The sequence below is a fragment of the Pseudophryne corroboree genome, chromosome 2 (assembly GCF_028390025.1).
Source record: "Pseudophryne corroboree isolate aPseCor3 chromosome 2, aPseCor3.hap2, whole genome shotgun sequence".
In the NCBI taxonomy this organism is placed as follows: domain Eukaryota; kingdom Metazoa; phylum Chordata; class Amphibia; order Anura; family Myobatrachidae; genus Pseudophryne; species Pseudophryne corroboree.
In genome coordinates, this window is record NC_086445.1 from 169,237,056 (window position 1) to 169,253,766 (window position 16,711).

General features: G+C 47.8%; 1 protein-coding gene across 6 annotated transcripts in view; it reads right to left on the reverse strand.

Moving 5' to 3' along the window:
• The window catches only part of LOC135006019 (uncharacterized), a 425,336-nt gene that overhangs the window by 376,143 nt on the left and 32,482 nt on the right, over positions 1 to 16,711 (reverse strand). For 5 of the 6 annotated variants that reach the window (XM_063951982.1, XM_063951983.1, XM_063951988.1 and 2 more), the window contains exons 2-3: positions 7,463 to 7,567; positions 6,033 to 6,166 (exon numbers count right to left, since the gene is read on the reverse strand). In XM_063951982.1, coding sequence (XP_063808052.1) covers positions 6,033 to 6,166; positions 7,463 to 7,567 — 239 coding nt within the window. Of the gene's footprint in view, positions 1 to 6,032; positions 6,167 to 7,462; positions 7,568 to 16,711 lie in introns of those variants that run through there. The other variant, XM_063951984.1, reaches the window with a different exon arrangement.

The window sequence follows — 16,711 nt, forward strand, 5'->3', positions numbered from 1 at the left end:
CACAAAGCCCTTTGGGGAGACAGAGGGAGAGTATGCCAGCACACACCAGAGCGCTATATAGCACAGGGATATCACCTTATAAAAGTGTTTTCCCTTATAGCTGCATATATATTGTATACTGCGCCTAAATTGTGCCCCCCCCTCTCTTTTTTACCCTTTCTGTAGTGCAGGACTGCAGGGGAGAGCCAGGGAGCGATCCTTCCAGCGAAGCTGTGAGGGAAAATGGCGCCAGTGTGCTGAGGGAGAAGGCTCCGCCCCTTTTTCGGCGGGCTTTCTCCCGCTATTTTAAAACGTCTGGCAGGGGTTAATTTACACCTATATAGCCCCTGGGGCTATATATGGTGTTAGTTTGCCAGCCAAGGTGTATATTATTGCTGCTCAGGGCGCCCCCCCCCCCAGCGCCCTGCACCCATCAGTGACCGAAGTGTGTGGTGTGCATGAGGAGCAATGGCGCACAGCTGCAGTGCTGTGCGCTACCTTGGAGGAAAACAGAAGTCTTCAGCCGCCGATTTTCCGGACCTTCTTGCTTCTGGCTCTGTAAGGGGGACGGCGGTGCGGCTCCGGGAACGGACGACGAGGTCGGGTCTTGTGTTCGATCACTCTGGAGCTAATGGTGTCCAGTAGCCTAAGAAGCCCAAGCTACCACCAGTTAGGTAGGTTCGCTTCTTCTCCCCTTAGTCCCTCACTGCAGTGAGCCTGTTGCCAGCAGGTCTCACTGTAAAATAAAAAACCTAAACTATACTTTCTTTCTAGGAGCTCAGGAGAGCCCCTAGTGTGCATCCAGCTCGGCCGGGCACAGAAATCTAACTGAGGCTTGGAGGAGGGTCATAGGGGGAGGAGCCAGTGCACACCAGATAGTCCTGAATCTTTCTTAGAGTGCCCAGTCTCCTGCGGAGCCCGTCTATTCCCCATGGTCCTTACGGAGTCCCCAGCATCCACTAGGACGTCAGAGAAATGGGGACATGAAGGTATGCATCCTTTATGTCTAGTGACACCATAAAATCCCCCCCTTCCAGGCTGGAGATAACTGCCCTGAGCGATTCCATCTTGAACTTGAACCTTTTTAAGTTCAGGGATTTTAGATTTAGAATGGGTCTGACCGAGCCATTTGGTTTCGGGACCACAAACAGGGTTGAATAGTACCCTTTTCCCTGTTGTATTAGGGGAACCTTGATAATCACTTGCTGTAGACACAGCTTTTGAATTGCAGCTAAAACGATGTCCCTCTCTGGGGTTGAAGCTGGTAAAGCCGATTTGAAGAATCGGCGAGGAGGCACGTCTTCGAATTCTAGCTTGTAGCCTTGGGATACAATTTCCATCGCCCAAGGATCCACGTCCGACTGAACCCAGACGTGGCTGAAGAGTCGAAGACGTGCCCCCACCGGTGCTGACTCCCTCAGTGGAGCCCCAGCGTCATGCGGTGGATTTAGTAGAAGCCGGGGAGTAGAAGCCGGGGAGGACTTCTGCTCCTGGGAACTGGCCGTAGCCGGCATTCTTTTCCCTCTACCCTTACCTCTGGCGAGGAATGAAGAGCCCCGACCTCTTCTGGACTTATGCGTCCGAAAGGACTGCATCTGATACTGTGGTGTTTTCTTTTGCTGTAGGGAACATAAGGCAAAAAGGTAGATTTACCCGCGGTAGCTGTGGAAACCAGGTCCGCGAGACCTTCCCCAAATAAAACCTCACCCTTGTAAGGCAAAACTTCCATATGCCTCTTTGAGTCGGCATCACCCGTCCATTGGCGGGTCCACAGTGCTTGCCTAGCAGAAATCGCCATGGCGTTGGCCTTCGAACCTAGCAGCCCAACGTCTCTCTGAGCGTCTCTTATATATAATACTGCGTCCTTAATGTGACCTAGGGTCAATAAAACGGTATCCCTATCTAGGGTATCAATGTCAGCTGACAATGTATCTGTCCAAGCTGCTACTGCGCTGCAAACCCAAGCCGATGCTATTGCCGGTCTGAGCAAAGCGCCCGTATGTGTATAAATTGATTTTAGAGTCGTTTCCTGTCTGTGATCAGCAGGATCCTTGAAGGCTGCCATGTCTGGAGACGGTAGCGCCACCTTCTTGGATAAGCGCGTTAAAGCCTTGTCCACCCTCCCACCGTACCCTGTCCTGTGCAGGGAAAGGTTACGCCATAAGAATTCTTTTGTGAATCTGTAGTTTTTTGTCTGGGGTTTCCCAAGCCTTTTCACATAACGCGTTAAGCTCATGAGATGGGGGAAACGTTACCTCAGGTTTCTTTTCCTTAAACATTGAGTACCCTTGTGTCAGGGACAGAGGGGTCATCTGTGATATGCAAAACATCTTTTATTGCAATAATCATATAATGAATACTTTTGGCCACCCTTGGGTGTAACCTTGCTTCATCGTAGTCGACACTGGAGTCAGACTCCGTGTCGGTATCAGTGTCTGCTATTTGGGATAGTGGACGTTTTTGAGACCCTGAAGGGCCCTGTGACACCGTCAAAGCCATTGATTGACTCTCTGAAGTATCCCTGGACTCTGCTTTGTCTAATCTCTTATGTAACAAAGTCACATTTGCATTTAACACATTCCACATGTCCAACCAATCAGGTGTCGGCGTTGCGGACGGAGACACCACAATCATCTGCTCCACCTCCTCCTTAGATGAGCCTTCCGCTTCAGACATGCCGACACACGCGTACCGACACCCCCCACACACAGGGATATGTTTATATGGAGACAGTTCCCCAATAAGGCCCTTTGGAGAGACAGAGAGAGAGTATGCCAGCACACACCCAGCGCCAACTGACACTGGAAATGAATTCCCAGATAAACAGCGCTTTTATATATATATATATATATATATATATAAATCTATATCAATATAAACTCACTGCGCCAATTATAAGTGCCCCCCCCCCCCTCTTTTTTGCCCTCTGTCACCGTGTTCAGCAGGGGAGAGTCCAGGGAGCCAGCTTCTCTGCATGTGCTGTGGAGAAAATGGCGCTGGTTAGTGCTGTGGGATAAAGCTCCGCCCCCTCAGCGGCGGGCTTCGGTCCCGCTCAATTTTCTTAACACTGGCGGGGGATTGTATAATCTTCTGCCTCTGCAGCCTATATAACTCTAATAGCCAGTCCAAGAGGTTTATTGCTGCCCAGGGTACCCCACCCTGCGCCCTGCACCCTTCAGTGCCCGCTGTGTGTGTGTGTGTGTGTGTGTGTGTGTGTGTGTGTGTGTGTGTGTGTGTGTGTGTGTGTGTGCGTGTGGGAGCAATGGCGCGCAGCGTTACCGCTGCGCTTTACCTCAGAGAAGATCTGAAGTCTTCTGCCGCCTTTGATGTCTTCTTTCTTCTTATACTCACCCGGCTTCTATCTTCCGGCTCTGTGAGGAGGACGGCGGCGCGGCTCCGGGACGAACGGCGAGGGTGAAACCTGCGTTCCGACCCTCTGGAGCTAATGGTGTCCAGTAGCCTAAGAAGCAGAGCCTATCATTTAAGTAGGTCTGCTTCTCTCTCCTCAGTCCCACGATGCAGGGAGCCTATTGCCAGCAGTGCTCCCTGAAAATAAAAAACCTAACAAAATTCTTTTACAGAGAAACTCAGGAGAGCTCCCCTGCAATGCACCCAGTCTCCTCTGGGCACAGGATCTAACTGAGGTCTGGAGGAGGGGCATAGAGGGAGGAGCCAGTGCACACCCATCTAAAGTCTTAGAGTGCCCATGTCTCCTGCAGAGCCCGTCTATACCCCATGGTCCTTAGGGAGTCCCCAGCATCCTCTAGGACGTAAGAGAAACACCTATATTAACCAAAAGGCCTGATGCAGGTAGCACCCCTAAGGGTAGAGAATATAGGGTTAGCACTTATGAGATAGATACACGGAGTAGATATCACACAGCAGCTACAGTATATGTACACACACAGTCACATATACAATGCAGAAGTTATGACAAACAATAAAACTGCACTGGACTAGCAATAGTAAGTAATACTGAGTAAAGCTATATATGTCACTAGATATAACTATGCACAGTAAAGACTGGATGTAAATCACAGGGAATTTGTACCAGATTACTCGGTCACAATGCAATATTTCTTAACTAACACTGCCAAAAGACATGTAGAATACTTAAGTGTCCTGCAAATGCACAGCGCTGACTACAGAGGTGGCTTTGCAGAGGAGGTTTTGCCCATGCAGTCCCAGAGCAGCTCCAGCATGTGTGATGGTGCCAAACACTGCCACAGGGAATGAGGGAGAAGATATATGAGCTCCAGGGCAGGAACATTTATGTAAAATGGCACCTGGGGCTGGGGGAGGGGCTACAGGCAGGAGCCATATACCCTAGCTGGACTTCCTCACCGGGTACTGCGGGCCCTTGTAAAACGGGTTAAAACCCGACCTGTGCCCTTGCCCTGGTGGTCTAGTGGGGTGCCTGTACCAACACAGTGCCCACACCAGCGCACGCGGCCCGCCTCCCACAGGCTGCGCCGGATTGCGGTTTGCAGCGGGTCCCGCCTGGGGACCCACTTACCTCCTCCCTGATGCGGCCACGCGATCCTGGAGAGCAGCGGTGGATGTGTGTGCTATGCGCCGGGAACCAGAGCCCTCCGCTGTAAGTACCTGGCAACCAGGGACACAGGAGTATACAGCGCCGCCAGAGGAGGTGATGGAGCCGCAGCATTTAATGTCAGACTGACATTCCGCACTTGTCAGTGCTATGCTGCGGCCCTTGAAGTCTTCAATCTTCAGAAAAAAAGCTCTTTTCAGGGCCCCTTGGAGCAGCCCACCTGTTAGTGATTCTGCCTGCAGGGCACCAACTTACAAACTGAGCTCCAGTGCCTGGAGGCGGGGATATAGAGGAGGCGGCGCTATGGATCCTGGGAACAGTCAAAGCTTTTAGCCTGTTGGTGCCTCGGATCAAGATCGTACTCTACACCCCGATGTTATTCCCTGTGGAATACCAGTGTACCTCGCTGCAGAAATGAACTTATTCCATTTTGGAATAAGTCTGTAACAAAATGTGGAAAAAGTGAAGCGCTGTGAATACTTTCCGGATGCACTGTATATTTAGCTGAGACATTTGTGTACGTGTGTACCTGAAATCATCTAACTTGTATGACATAAAGACTTTGTCTCACTTATTTTTTAAATAATTATTGTCATTGGTTCCTAAAACACTCTGTATAACAATAGGCTATAAAACAATTTCCAAATACTTTAATACAATACAAGCCGGTCATACACTTTAAGATTATCTGTCTGGTTGGAACGATAATCTGTTACTGTATGGGAGCAAATGACAATCGTCAATTTGCTACCAAACACCGGAAATTGGTTAATTAAAATGGATTTAACCAATTTGTCTGAACTATCATTTTTATCTGTTTTCCGGCACTTGGGGCAAACGGGCAATTGTCATTTGTTACCACACATTACCAGATTTTCATTCCAACCAGCCAGATTGAACAGATAATCTTAAAGTGTATGACCATCTCAAATTATGCCAGGAACTCCATGCTAGTTGTCTTTAGCCACTTAACTTGCTTATATTTTTATCAAACGTTATAAGAAATTGCCAATTTTTACGAAGGAACTAGCTGTAATACCTGGCGTTGCCCGGCAAATGCATGACCAAATGTCGTTAGAATGAAACTGAAAGGGGATTTTGTATACAGACATCTGAGTGTTGTTTAAGGTAATATTATGAAGAACATAGGGCCCGATTCAGCAGTAGATGGATTTGCAAAGCCGTACACAAGCAGCTTTGAAAGTCTGTCCACTAAAAATGCAAATGCAGAAGGAGGTGTCAGACACCACCTTGCTGCACTTGTGCTGCGACCGAGGTTGCAATGTTTCCCGCAGACAGCCAGATGAGTAAGCCTCATCTTACTCAGGCTGGCCATCAAAGGGCGCCTTGCGAGGCCAGAAGTTTGCGTCCAGAGACGCAGACCCTGGCCTTGCCACTCCCGGAAAATAGGGGGCGACACGACTCCATTTCTACAAACGCGCTTCTTAACTGTGCCCCCCTTACATTTGGAAAAGTTAGACACAAATGAAATGTAACTTACATATATATTTGATTTTCAAGATCTTCTATGCATTTACCATCTGCATCTTCTACGCATTCATAGTGATATGTTTTCTTGCATTTTTTTATATCACAGCCAACAGAGGCTCCATTTTCATGGCATTTAGAACATTTCTGCCATTGCGAAAACAAAAAATGTATTAACAGTTACTGTTTAGCATGTAAGGAGTGGAAATTGAAAATAAAATATAATAAAACAATTTGAAAATTAAAGTAACACACACACGCTCCCTCAAAAGACCTTCATGCCAGTTACAGGTGCAATACTCCATATACCTCGCAATTAAAAACGTTTTGTTTTCCTACATGACTCACCTCCCAACATGCCAGTTGAGTGCATTGGGACAGAGGGCATGACTATCCCCCAATGAGGGTATGGCCACACCTTAAGGGTAGGCTGCCCCTCCCAAATACTGCCCCTCCCAAATAAGAGCAGTTCGACAGGACCCTCAAATCAGAACTATTCTAACACAAACAGGGGGCTCAGGAGCAGAGCTGGCCCTAGGCATAGATAAACTAGGCAAATGCCTAGGGGCATGTCTTCCAAGCCTAGGGCTTTCTCAGCTTGATGTGGGCAGTGACGATTTGCTGGGCATCTGACGTGCGGATGGTGGCGGTGGCAGCTCTGGTTGTCTACCGCGATCAGAGCTCTCAGTTCCGATCAGGCTCATACAGATGAACTGGCAGCAGCGGAGCACAGTTAGTGGGGCCAGCAGCGAGTAGAGACTCTGAGGGGCATGGTTTGGCGGGCAGAAGTAACTGTGCCCAGGGCCAGCGGCATGAGGCATTATATACACACCGAGCCACGCAGATTTGTCTGCTGTCCCAGAATCCTGGGACTAAATACAGCATTATCATTTATACTTACCAGTTTGATAACTGTGACTGCTTTCTTTTTGGCCCAGTACCACTCCCATTTTATTCACAGGTGTTTTTAATTAATGTAGCTTTCAGGCAGTAATAGAATTATTTATGACCTATGTGCCTTATTGAGAGGTGAACACAGCAGCTGTGCCACATTCACAAGGTCTGCACATGCACCGCGGCTACAGTGCGCATGATGCGATCGCATTGTGACTGACAGGCGACCAGAGTCCAGGGGTGGCGATGCGGCGTTGGGGAGGGGGGGGGGGGGAGGGGGATGGGGGGGGGGCAGGAAACTCGGATGTGTCATGGCCATTTTTGGGGCGGCCTGATGAAGACACCTGCATTTCCTGCGAGTAGCCATGCTGTGTAGGCAGGGGTCTACCTCTATTCGATGCGATTGCATCACGGGGCGGAGACACACATGCTGGGCGGCCTCCAGCATGTGAGTAGTTTGGTCGCAGATTTTGCTATCTCTAAGCAGATGCAACAGATCTAACACTCTACATATGTATAATCATAGGCAGCACATTTATAACCTCTTACCAATTTGCTTGCCCTCCTTATCGCCTTTTTCACAGTTTCAATATCAAATCCTCCAAAGATATTTTCTGAGCCAGACTCCACTGAGACCACTTCAGGTGAGAAAAGCTGCAAACAAAAAGAAGTCAACACTTAGACCAGCTACTGGGAGAAAGTTATTTTTATTTACCTGCTATACAATATATGTACATTTGGAAGCACTGATGGCTATTATAGCTGAACTGTGACTTTGTGAGGTCAATTCAGTTAGGTGCGAGTTGGGTCCTGAGAGCCGTTTTCACAGTAAATATGTGCAGGGAATTTCATTTGCAGTTCAGATCCAAACTCGCATTGCACCTTCCTAGCAAATTAATTTTTTTTCATTCGCACCCCCGAGCAGCTGAAAAGATTTTTATTTTCAGGTAAAAATGTTGGAACATTGGTGGTCATTCCGAGTTGATCGCTAGCTGCATTCGTTCGCTGTGCAGCGATGAGGCAAAAAAAAACGGCACTTCTGCGCATGCGGCGCAATGCTCACGCGCGTCGTACTTTTACAACGGCCGATGTAGTTTCACACAGGGTCTAGCAAAGTTTTTCAGTCGCACTGCTGACCGCAGAGTGATTGACAGGAAGTGGGAGTTTTTGGGTGGCACCTGACCGTTTTCAGGCAGTGTTCGAAAAAAACGCAGGCGTGCCAGGAAAAACGCAGGCGTGGCTGGGCGTGTTTGTGACGTCAAAACAGGAACTGAATAGTCTGAAGTGATCGCACGCGCTGAGTAGGTGTTGAGCTACTCTAAAACTGCACACAAAAACTTTGCCGCCTCTCTGCGATCCTTTCGTTCGCACTCCTGCTAAGCTAAAATACACTCCCAGTGGGAGGCGGCATAGCATTTGCACGGCTGCTAAAAACAGCTAGCGAGCGAACAACTCGGAATGACCACCATTGTGCATAACCTCTGGTACAGCCCTCCCAATCTTTAATTGCATCTTCCCATCGCACGTCAGATGGGACGATATCACGGTCCCCTGCTGTATATTTACATAAAACATGTAGCGAAACATTGCACTGTACTACAGTGAATCGTGCAGTGTGAACAGCCGATGTGATATATAATTACATTGCATCGTTGCATCGCTGGGTTGAGCATTGCAAGGTGTATACGCAGTGTATATCTCAGGCAAAGATATATAAACATACCCCCCGGGATACAATCTCGGGAGTATACCGAGAGCGCTGCTTCCACCCTAATTTCTATACTGTTATATAATTTCACAACCGGTTTTATATTCAATCTTTTTTATTCATATAAAAATAGTACTCTAAATAAGCACAAAATAAAAAGAATTTCATCATATACAATACATGCTGCAGCATAGGAAATAAAAACAATACTACTTATTTCCACATTAATATTACAACCAAAATGTGGAAATAAGTAGTATTGTTTTTATTTCCTATGCTGCAGCATGTATTGTATATGATTAAATTCTTTTTATTTTGTGCTTATTTAGAGTACTATTTTTATATGAATAAAAAAGATTGAATATAAAACCGGTTGTGAAATTATATAACAGTATAGAAATTAGGGTGGAAGCAGCGCTCTCGGTATACTCCCGAGATTGTATCCCGGGGGGTATGTTTATATATCTTTGTTTTTATAAGGAATGCAATTATCCTTTAGCTAAAGAGAAGCAGTATCCACTAACTATATAGAAAAATAAAAATCTCCCCCATTGGTAAATCCCAGCGCCCTTTTTTTGTGCACACTGGAGTCCTTGTGTGTTAATCAGGGAACACGGTGTGTGCAAATATATGTGTTTTATATCTCAGGCACACCACTGTTATTTACTGCAGCTAATCTTTACGCTATTCACAGGTCACTGATTCCTATGCAGAGCTGCAAGTATACAATGCCATGAATAAGGAGCTGAAAGTATACAGTGCCATGAATAAGGAGCTGAAAGTATACAGTGCCAAGAATAAAGAGCTACAAGTATACAATGCCATGAATAAGGAGAAGCAAGTATACAATGCCATGAATAAGGAGCAGCAAGTACACAATGTCATTAATAAGGGAACGGCTCATGTCAGACAATGTAAGGCCCAAGAATGCTGGCAAAGGACTATTGCGCAGGTTTGGATCCCTGTGACTACAGGTAGGAAGCATAAACTGTTAGTAAAGGTTAAACCACCTTGTTCTTCAGTAGCAGTAAATACAAATCTCCGGAGATCTTAACTACCCACATAGGCAGGGTGTGCACCTTGAGCCACTCTCAGCAAGGTACCCAGGATCACGTGACCACAATTGACCCAGAAACTGCTGCATTCCAGCCAGACACACAGCAGCAATACGGGACTGAGAATTGAGGAAGCCAGATACTAGAGGTGAGACATCCACTGGCAAACAGAGGACACATAAGGGGCTGCTGTAATGGTACAAGTTGTAGGGGCTGTGGTGACACATGAGGTGGGCTAGAGGGACACAAGGGGGAGATTGCTGGCGTGACATTCGAGGATGCTGGCAGGAGTGACTCATGGGGAGCTGGCTAGAGTGATTAGTAGGGTGGTAGCAGGAGTAACACATGGGGAGCTGGCTGGAGTGATATAGGAAGGTGCTAGCAGAAGTGACACATGGGAGAGCTGGCTGGAGTGACGCAGCAGGGTGCTGGCTAGAGTGACAGATAGGGAAGCTGAAGTGTATTATGTGAAATTGGCTTTTTCAATTATTCTATGTGGAAGTGTTTTTTTTTCAATGTATTTTATGTTGGATCTGGCTTTAAAAATGCACATGTACCTTTGGCTTGATGTTGGCTCTTTTTGCCTATGACTGGTTGGCCAACCCTGGTCTAAGGTGTTTAAAAGGGCTACGGAAAACTAGGGCATCTCATTCATGAGTTCTTACTGATAAACTTCTTACTGATAAACCATCCATTGGTAATTGAATAATTTACCCTAAACTTGGCAGTTTTCTGAAGAAAATTGGACTTTTAACAAAGTATGCTTGTTTGTGTTTTTATTAAAGCTTTTTTAATAAATATATAAAAAGAGGCAATGCACTAAGAGGGGGGATTCAATTGATGGCTAATCCATTTGCCCAGCCATATCAGCACGGTGTACAGCAGCCTGACCATGAACAAAAGTGTTTGCGAGCACTTTTGTGTGAATTTGGCATTCGGCTGGCCTGGCGAAGGGTGCGAAATGGGGTGGCATTGCTAGCGGTTCAGTTAAATGCCACAGCACTTCACACTCATCGCGCAGAATTGACTCCCCCCCCTCTCCCCCGCCTCTCGCAAGATGTTTTTCTTATTTTATGTCCTCTGTTTTCTTGACAAACACTATGGACTTAATTGTGAGAGGCCTGTTTCTCCATATGCATCCGCATTCAGAATGCAGATATTATGGTCATGTGACTCTAGGCGTGTCTTCCTGCTTACGTATTGTGTCGCCCACTGTTTTTCCCTCAACTCTCACAGCCATCCTCACTAGTATTGGTACTTACACCTTTCCCATGCTGGCTACAGGAGATCCGTGGGAAAAAGTAGTGTTCTCATCATATGCAAAACAGAGAATTGGATTCAACTCAGTCTACACTCCCATGAGACGGTTCTCTGCTGTGCACAGACCAATTGCCCCTGAGTTTTTCAGACCCTTCCCATTCGGATACCCACCTGTATATTAATATTTTAGCATCACTACACTTCTCAATTCATCTGGCAAAAGAAGCAACCTAGAATCCAACTCTGAATATTAAAGAACAGCTCAAGGTGGAGGCCTGGGCATTCGTAATTTAAAACAATATTATCTAGCAGCACGACTCACCCAATGGTGGGAATGTGCGAAAAGTGACCTGTTTGAGCACTGAAACAAGACTTTTTCACGTCGTGCCCATTGGTTTGGTCGGGTTTAGCCACTTTACCCGATCAGCACGAAAAAAATAAGAATTTACTTACCGATAATTCTATTTCTCGGAGTCCGTAGTGGATGCTGGGGTTCCTGAAAGGACCATGGGGAATAGCGGCTCCGCAGGAGACAGGGCACAAAAAGTAAAGCTTTACGATCAGGTGGTGTGTACTGGCTCCTCCCCCTATGACCCTCCTCCAAGCCTCAGTTAGGTACTGTGCCCGGACGAGCGTACACAATAAGGAAGGATTTATGAATCCCGGGTAAGACTCATACCAGCCACACCAATCACACCGTACAACCTGTGATCTAAACCCAGTTAACAGTATGATAACAGCGGAGCCTCTGAAAAGATGGCTCACAACAATAATAACCCGATTTTTGTAACTATGTACAAGTAATGCAGATAATCCGCACTTGGGATGGGCGCCCAGCATCCACTACGGACTCCGAGAAATAGAATTATCGGTAAGTAAATTCTTATTTTCTCTATCGTCCTAGTGGATGCTGGGGTTCCTGAAAGGACCATGGGGATTATACCAAAGCTCCCAAACGGGCGGGAGAGTGCGGATGACTCTGCAGCACCGAATGAGAGAACTCCAGGTCCTCCTTAGCCAGGGTATCAAATTTGTAGAATTTTACAAACGTGTTCTCCCCCGACCACGTAGCCGCTCGGCAGAGTTGTAATGCCGAGACCCCTCGGGCAGCCGCCCAAGAAGAACCCACCTTCCTTGTGGAGTGGGCTTTTACCGATTTTGGCTGTGGCAGGCCTGCCACAGAATGTGCAAGCTGAATCGTACTACAAATCCAGCGAGCAATAGTCTGCTTAGACGCAGGAGCGCCCAACTTGTTGGGAGCATATAGTATAAACAGCGAGTCAGATTTCCTGACTCCAGCTGTCCTTGAAATGTATATTTTTAAAGCTCTGACAACGTCCAACAACTTGGAGTCCTCCAAGTCGCTTGTAGCCGCAGGCACTACAATAGGTTGGTTCAGATGAAATGCTGACACCACCTTAGGGAGAAAATGCGGACGAGTCCGCAGTTCTGCCCTGTCCGAATGGAAAATCAGATATGGGCTTTTGTAAGATAAAGCTGCCAGTTCTGACACTCTCCTGGCCGAAGCCAGGGCTAGTAGCATGGTCACTTTCCATGTGAGATATTTCAAATCCACAGTTTTTAGTGGTTCAAACCAATGAGATTTGAGAAAGTCCAAAACAACATTGAGATCCCACGGTGCCACTGGAGGCACCACAGGGGGCTGTATATGCAGCACTCCCTTAACAAAAGTCTGGACTTCAGGAACTGAAGCCAATTCTTTTTGGAAGAAAATCGACAGGGCCGAAATTTGAACCTTAATAGATCCCAATTTGAGACCCATAGACAATCCTGATTGCAGGAAATGTAGGAATCGACCCAGTTGAAATTCCTCCGTCGGAGCACTCCGATCCTCGCACCACGCAACATATTTTCGCCAAATGCGGTGATAATGTTGCGCGGTTACTTCCTTCCTTGCTTTAATCAAAGTAGGAATGACTTCTTCCGGCATGCCTTTTTCCTTTAGGATCCGGCGTTCAACCGCCATGCCGTCAAACGCAGCCGCGGTAAGTCTTGAAACAGACAGGGACCCTGCTGAAGCAAGTCCCTTCTCAGAGGTAGAGGCCACGGATCTTCCGTGATCATCTCTTGAAGTTCCGGGTACCAAGTCCTTCTTGGCCAATCCGGAACCACTAGTATCGTTCTTACGCCTCTTTGCCGTATAATTCTCAATACTTTTGGTATGAGAGGCAGAGGAGGAAACACATACACCGACTGGTACACCCAAGGCGTTACCAGCGCGTCCACAGCTATTGCCTGCGGATCTCTTGACCTGGCGCAATACCTGTCCAGTTTTTTGTTGAGGCGAGACGCCATCATGTCCACCATTGGTCTTTCCCAACGGGTTACCAGCATGTGGAAAACTTCTGGATGAAGTCCCCACTCTCCCGGGTGAAGGTCGTGTCTGCTGAGGAAGTCTGCTTCCCAGTTGTCCACTCCCGGGATGAACACTGCTGACAGTGCTATCACATGATTCTCTGCCCAGCGAAGAATCCTTGCAGCTTCTGCCATTGCACTCCTGCTTCTTGTGCCGCCCTGTCTGTTCACATGGGCGACTGCCGTGATGTTGTCCGACTGGATCAACACCGGTTTTCCTTGAAGCAGAGGTTCTGCCTGGCTTAGAGCATTGTAGATTGCTCTTAGTTCCAGAATGTTTATGTGAACAGACGTTTCCAGGCTCGACCACACGCCCTGGAAGTTTCTTCCTTGTGTGACTGCTCCCCAGCCTCTCAGGCTGGCGTCCGTGGTCACCAGGATCCAATCCTGTATGCCGAATCTGCGGCCCTCCAATAGATGAGCACTCTGCAACCACCACAGAAGAGATACCCTTGTCCTTGGAGACAGGGTTATCCGCTGGTGCATCTGAAGATGCGACCCTGACCATTTGTCCAACAGATCCCTCTGGAAAATTCTTGCGTGGAATCTGCCGAATGGAATTGCTTCGTAAGAAGCCACCATTTTTCCCAGGACTCTTGTGCATTGATGTACAGACACCTTTCCTGGTTTTAGGAGGTTCCTGACAAGCTCGGATAACTCCTTGGCTTTTTCCTCCGGGAGAAAAACCTTTTTCTGAACCGTGTCCAGAATCATCCCTAGGAACAGCAGACGTGTTGTCGGAATTAACTGGGATTTTGGAATATTCAGAATCCACCCGTGCTGTTTTAGCACTTCTTGAGACAGTGCTAATCCCATCTCTAGCTGTTCTCTGGACCTTGCCCTTATTAGGAGATCGTCCAAGTATGGGATAATTAATACGCCTTTTCTTCGAAGAAGAATCATCATCTCGGCCATTACCTTGGTAAAGACCCGAGGTGCCGTGGACAATCCGAACGGCAGCGTCTGAAACTGATAGTGACAGTTCTGTACGACGAACCTGAGGTACCCCTGGTGTGAGGGGTAAATTGGAACGTGGAGATACGCATCCTTGATGTCCAAGGATACCATAAAGTCCCCTTCTTCCAGGTTCGCTATCACTGCTCTGAGTGACTCCATCTTGAACTTGAACTTCTTTATGTACAGGTTCAAGGATTTCAGATTTAGAATAGGTCTTACCGAGCCATCCGGCTTCGGTACCACAAATAGAGTGGAATAATACCCCTTTCCTTGTTGTAAAAGGGGTACCTTGACTATCACCTGCTGAGAGTACAGCTTGTGAATGGCTTCCAAGACCGTCACCCTGTCGGAGGGGGACGTTGGTAAAGCAGACTTCAGGAAACGGCGAGGTGGATCCGTCTCTAGTTCCAACCTGTACCCCTGAGATATTATCTGCAGGATCCAGGGATCTACCTGCGAGTGAGCCCACTGCGCGCTGAAATTCTTGAGACGACCCCCCACCGCCCCCGAGTCCGCTTGAGAAGCCCCAGCGTCATGCTGAGGCTTTTGTAGAAGCGGGGGAGGGCTTCTGTTCCTGGGAAGGAGCTGCCTGTTGCTGTCTCTTCCCCCTTCCTCTGCCTCGTGGCAGATATGAATATCCCTTTGCTCTCTTGTTTTTAAAGGAACGAAAGGGCTGCGGTTGAAAAGTCGGTGTCTTTTTCTGTTGGGGAGTGACTTGAGGTAAAAAGGTGGATTTCCCGGCTGTAGCCGTGGCCACCAAATCCGATAGACCGACACCAAATAACTCCTCCCCTTTATACGGCAAAACTTCCATATGCCGTTTTGAGTCCGCATCGCCTGACCACTGTCGCGTCCATAAACTTCTTCTGGCCGAAATGGACATAGCACTTACCCGTGATGCCAGTGTGCAGATATCCCTCTGTGCATCACGCATATAAAGAAATGCATCCTTTATTTGCTCTAAAGACAGTAAAACATTGTCCCTATCCAGGGTATCAATATTTTCAATCAGGGACTCTGACCAAGCTACCCCAGCACTGCACATCCAGGCTGTCGCTATAGCTGGTCGTAGTATAACACCTGTATGTGTGTATATACTTTTTTGGATATTTTCCATCCTCCTATCTGCTGGATCTTTAAGTGCGGCCGTCTCAGGAGAGGGTAACGCCACTTGTTTTGATAAGCGTGTGAGCGCCTTGTCCACCCTAGGAGGTGTTTCCCAGCGCGCCCTAACCTCTGGCGGGAAAGGGTATAAAGCCAATAACTTCTTTGAAATTAGCATTTTTTTATCGGGGGCAACCCACGCTTCATCACACACCTCATTTAATTCATCTGATTCAGGAAAAACTATAGGTAGTTTTTTCACACCCCACATGATACCGTTTTGTGGTACCTGTAGTATCAGCAATATGTAACGCCTCCTTCATTGCCAAAATCATATAACGTGTGGCCCTACTGGAAAATACGGTTGATTCGTCACCGTCGCCACTGGAATCAGTGCCTGTGTCTGGGTCTGTGTCGACCGACTGAGGCAAAGGGCGTTTTACAGCCCCTGACGGTGTTTGAGGCGCCTGGACAGGCACTAATTGATTGTCCGGCCGTCTCATGTCGTCAAACGACTGCTTTAGCGTGTTGACACTATCCCGTAATTCCATAAATAAAAGCATCCATTCTGGTGTCGACCCCCTAGGAGGTGACATCCCCATATTTGGCAATTGCTCCGCCTCCACACCAATATCGTCCTCATACATGTCGACACACACGTACCGACACACAGCAGACACACAGGGAATGCTCTTAACGAAGACAGGACCCCACTAGCCCTTTGGGGAGACAGAGGGAGAGTTTGCCAGCACACACCAAAAGCGCTATATATGACAGGGATAGCCTTATAATAAGTGCTCCCTGTATAGCTGCTTTAATAATATAGTTTTGCCACAATTTTGCCCCCCCTCTCTTGTTTTACCCTGTTTCTGTAGTGCAGTGCAGGGGAGAGCCTGGGAGCCTTCCTGACCAGCGGAGCTGTGTGAGGAAAATGGCGCTGTGTGCTGAGGAGATAGGCCCCGCCCCTTTTTCGGCGGGCTCGTCTCCCGCTCTTTAGTGGATTCTGGCAGGGGTTAAATATCTCCATATAGCCCCCGGAGGCTATATGTGAGGTATTTTTAGCCAAAAAAGGTTTTCATTTGCCTCCCAGGGCGCCCCCCTCCCAGCGCCCTGCACCCTCAGTGACTGCCGTGTGAAGTGTGCTGAGAGGAAAATGGCGCACAGCTGCAGTGCTGTGCGCTACCTTAAGAAGACTGAGGAGTCTTCTGCCGCCGATTCTGGACCTCTTCTCGTTTCAGCATCTGCAAGGGGGCCGGCGGCGAGGCTCCGGTGACCATCCAGGCTGTACCTGTGATCGTCCCTCTGGAGCTAATGTCCAGTAGCCAAGAAGCCAATCCA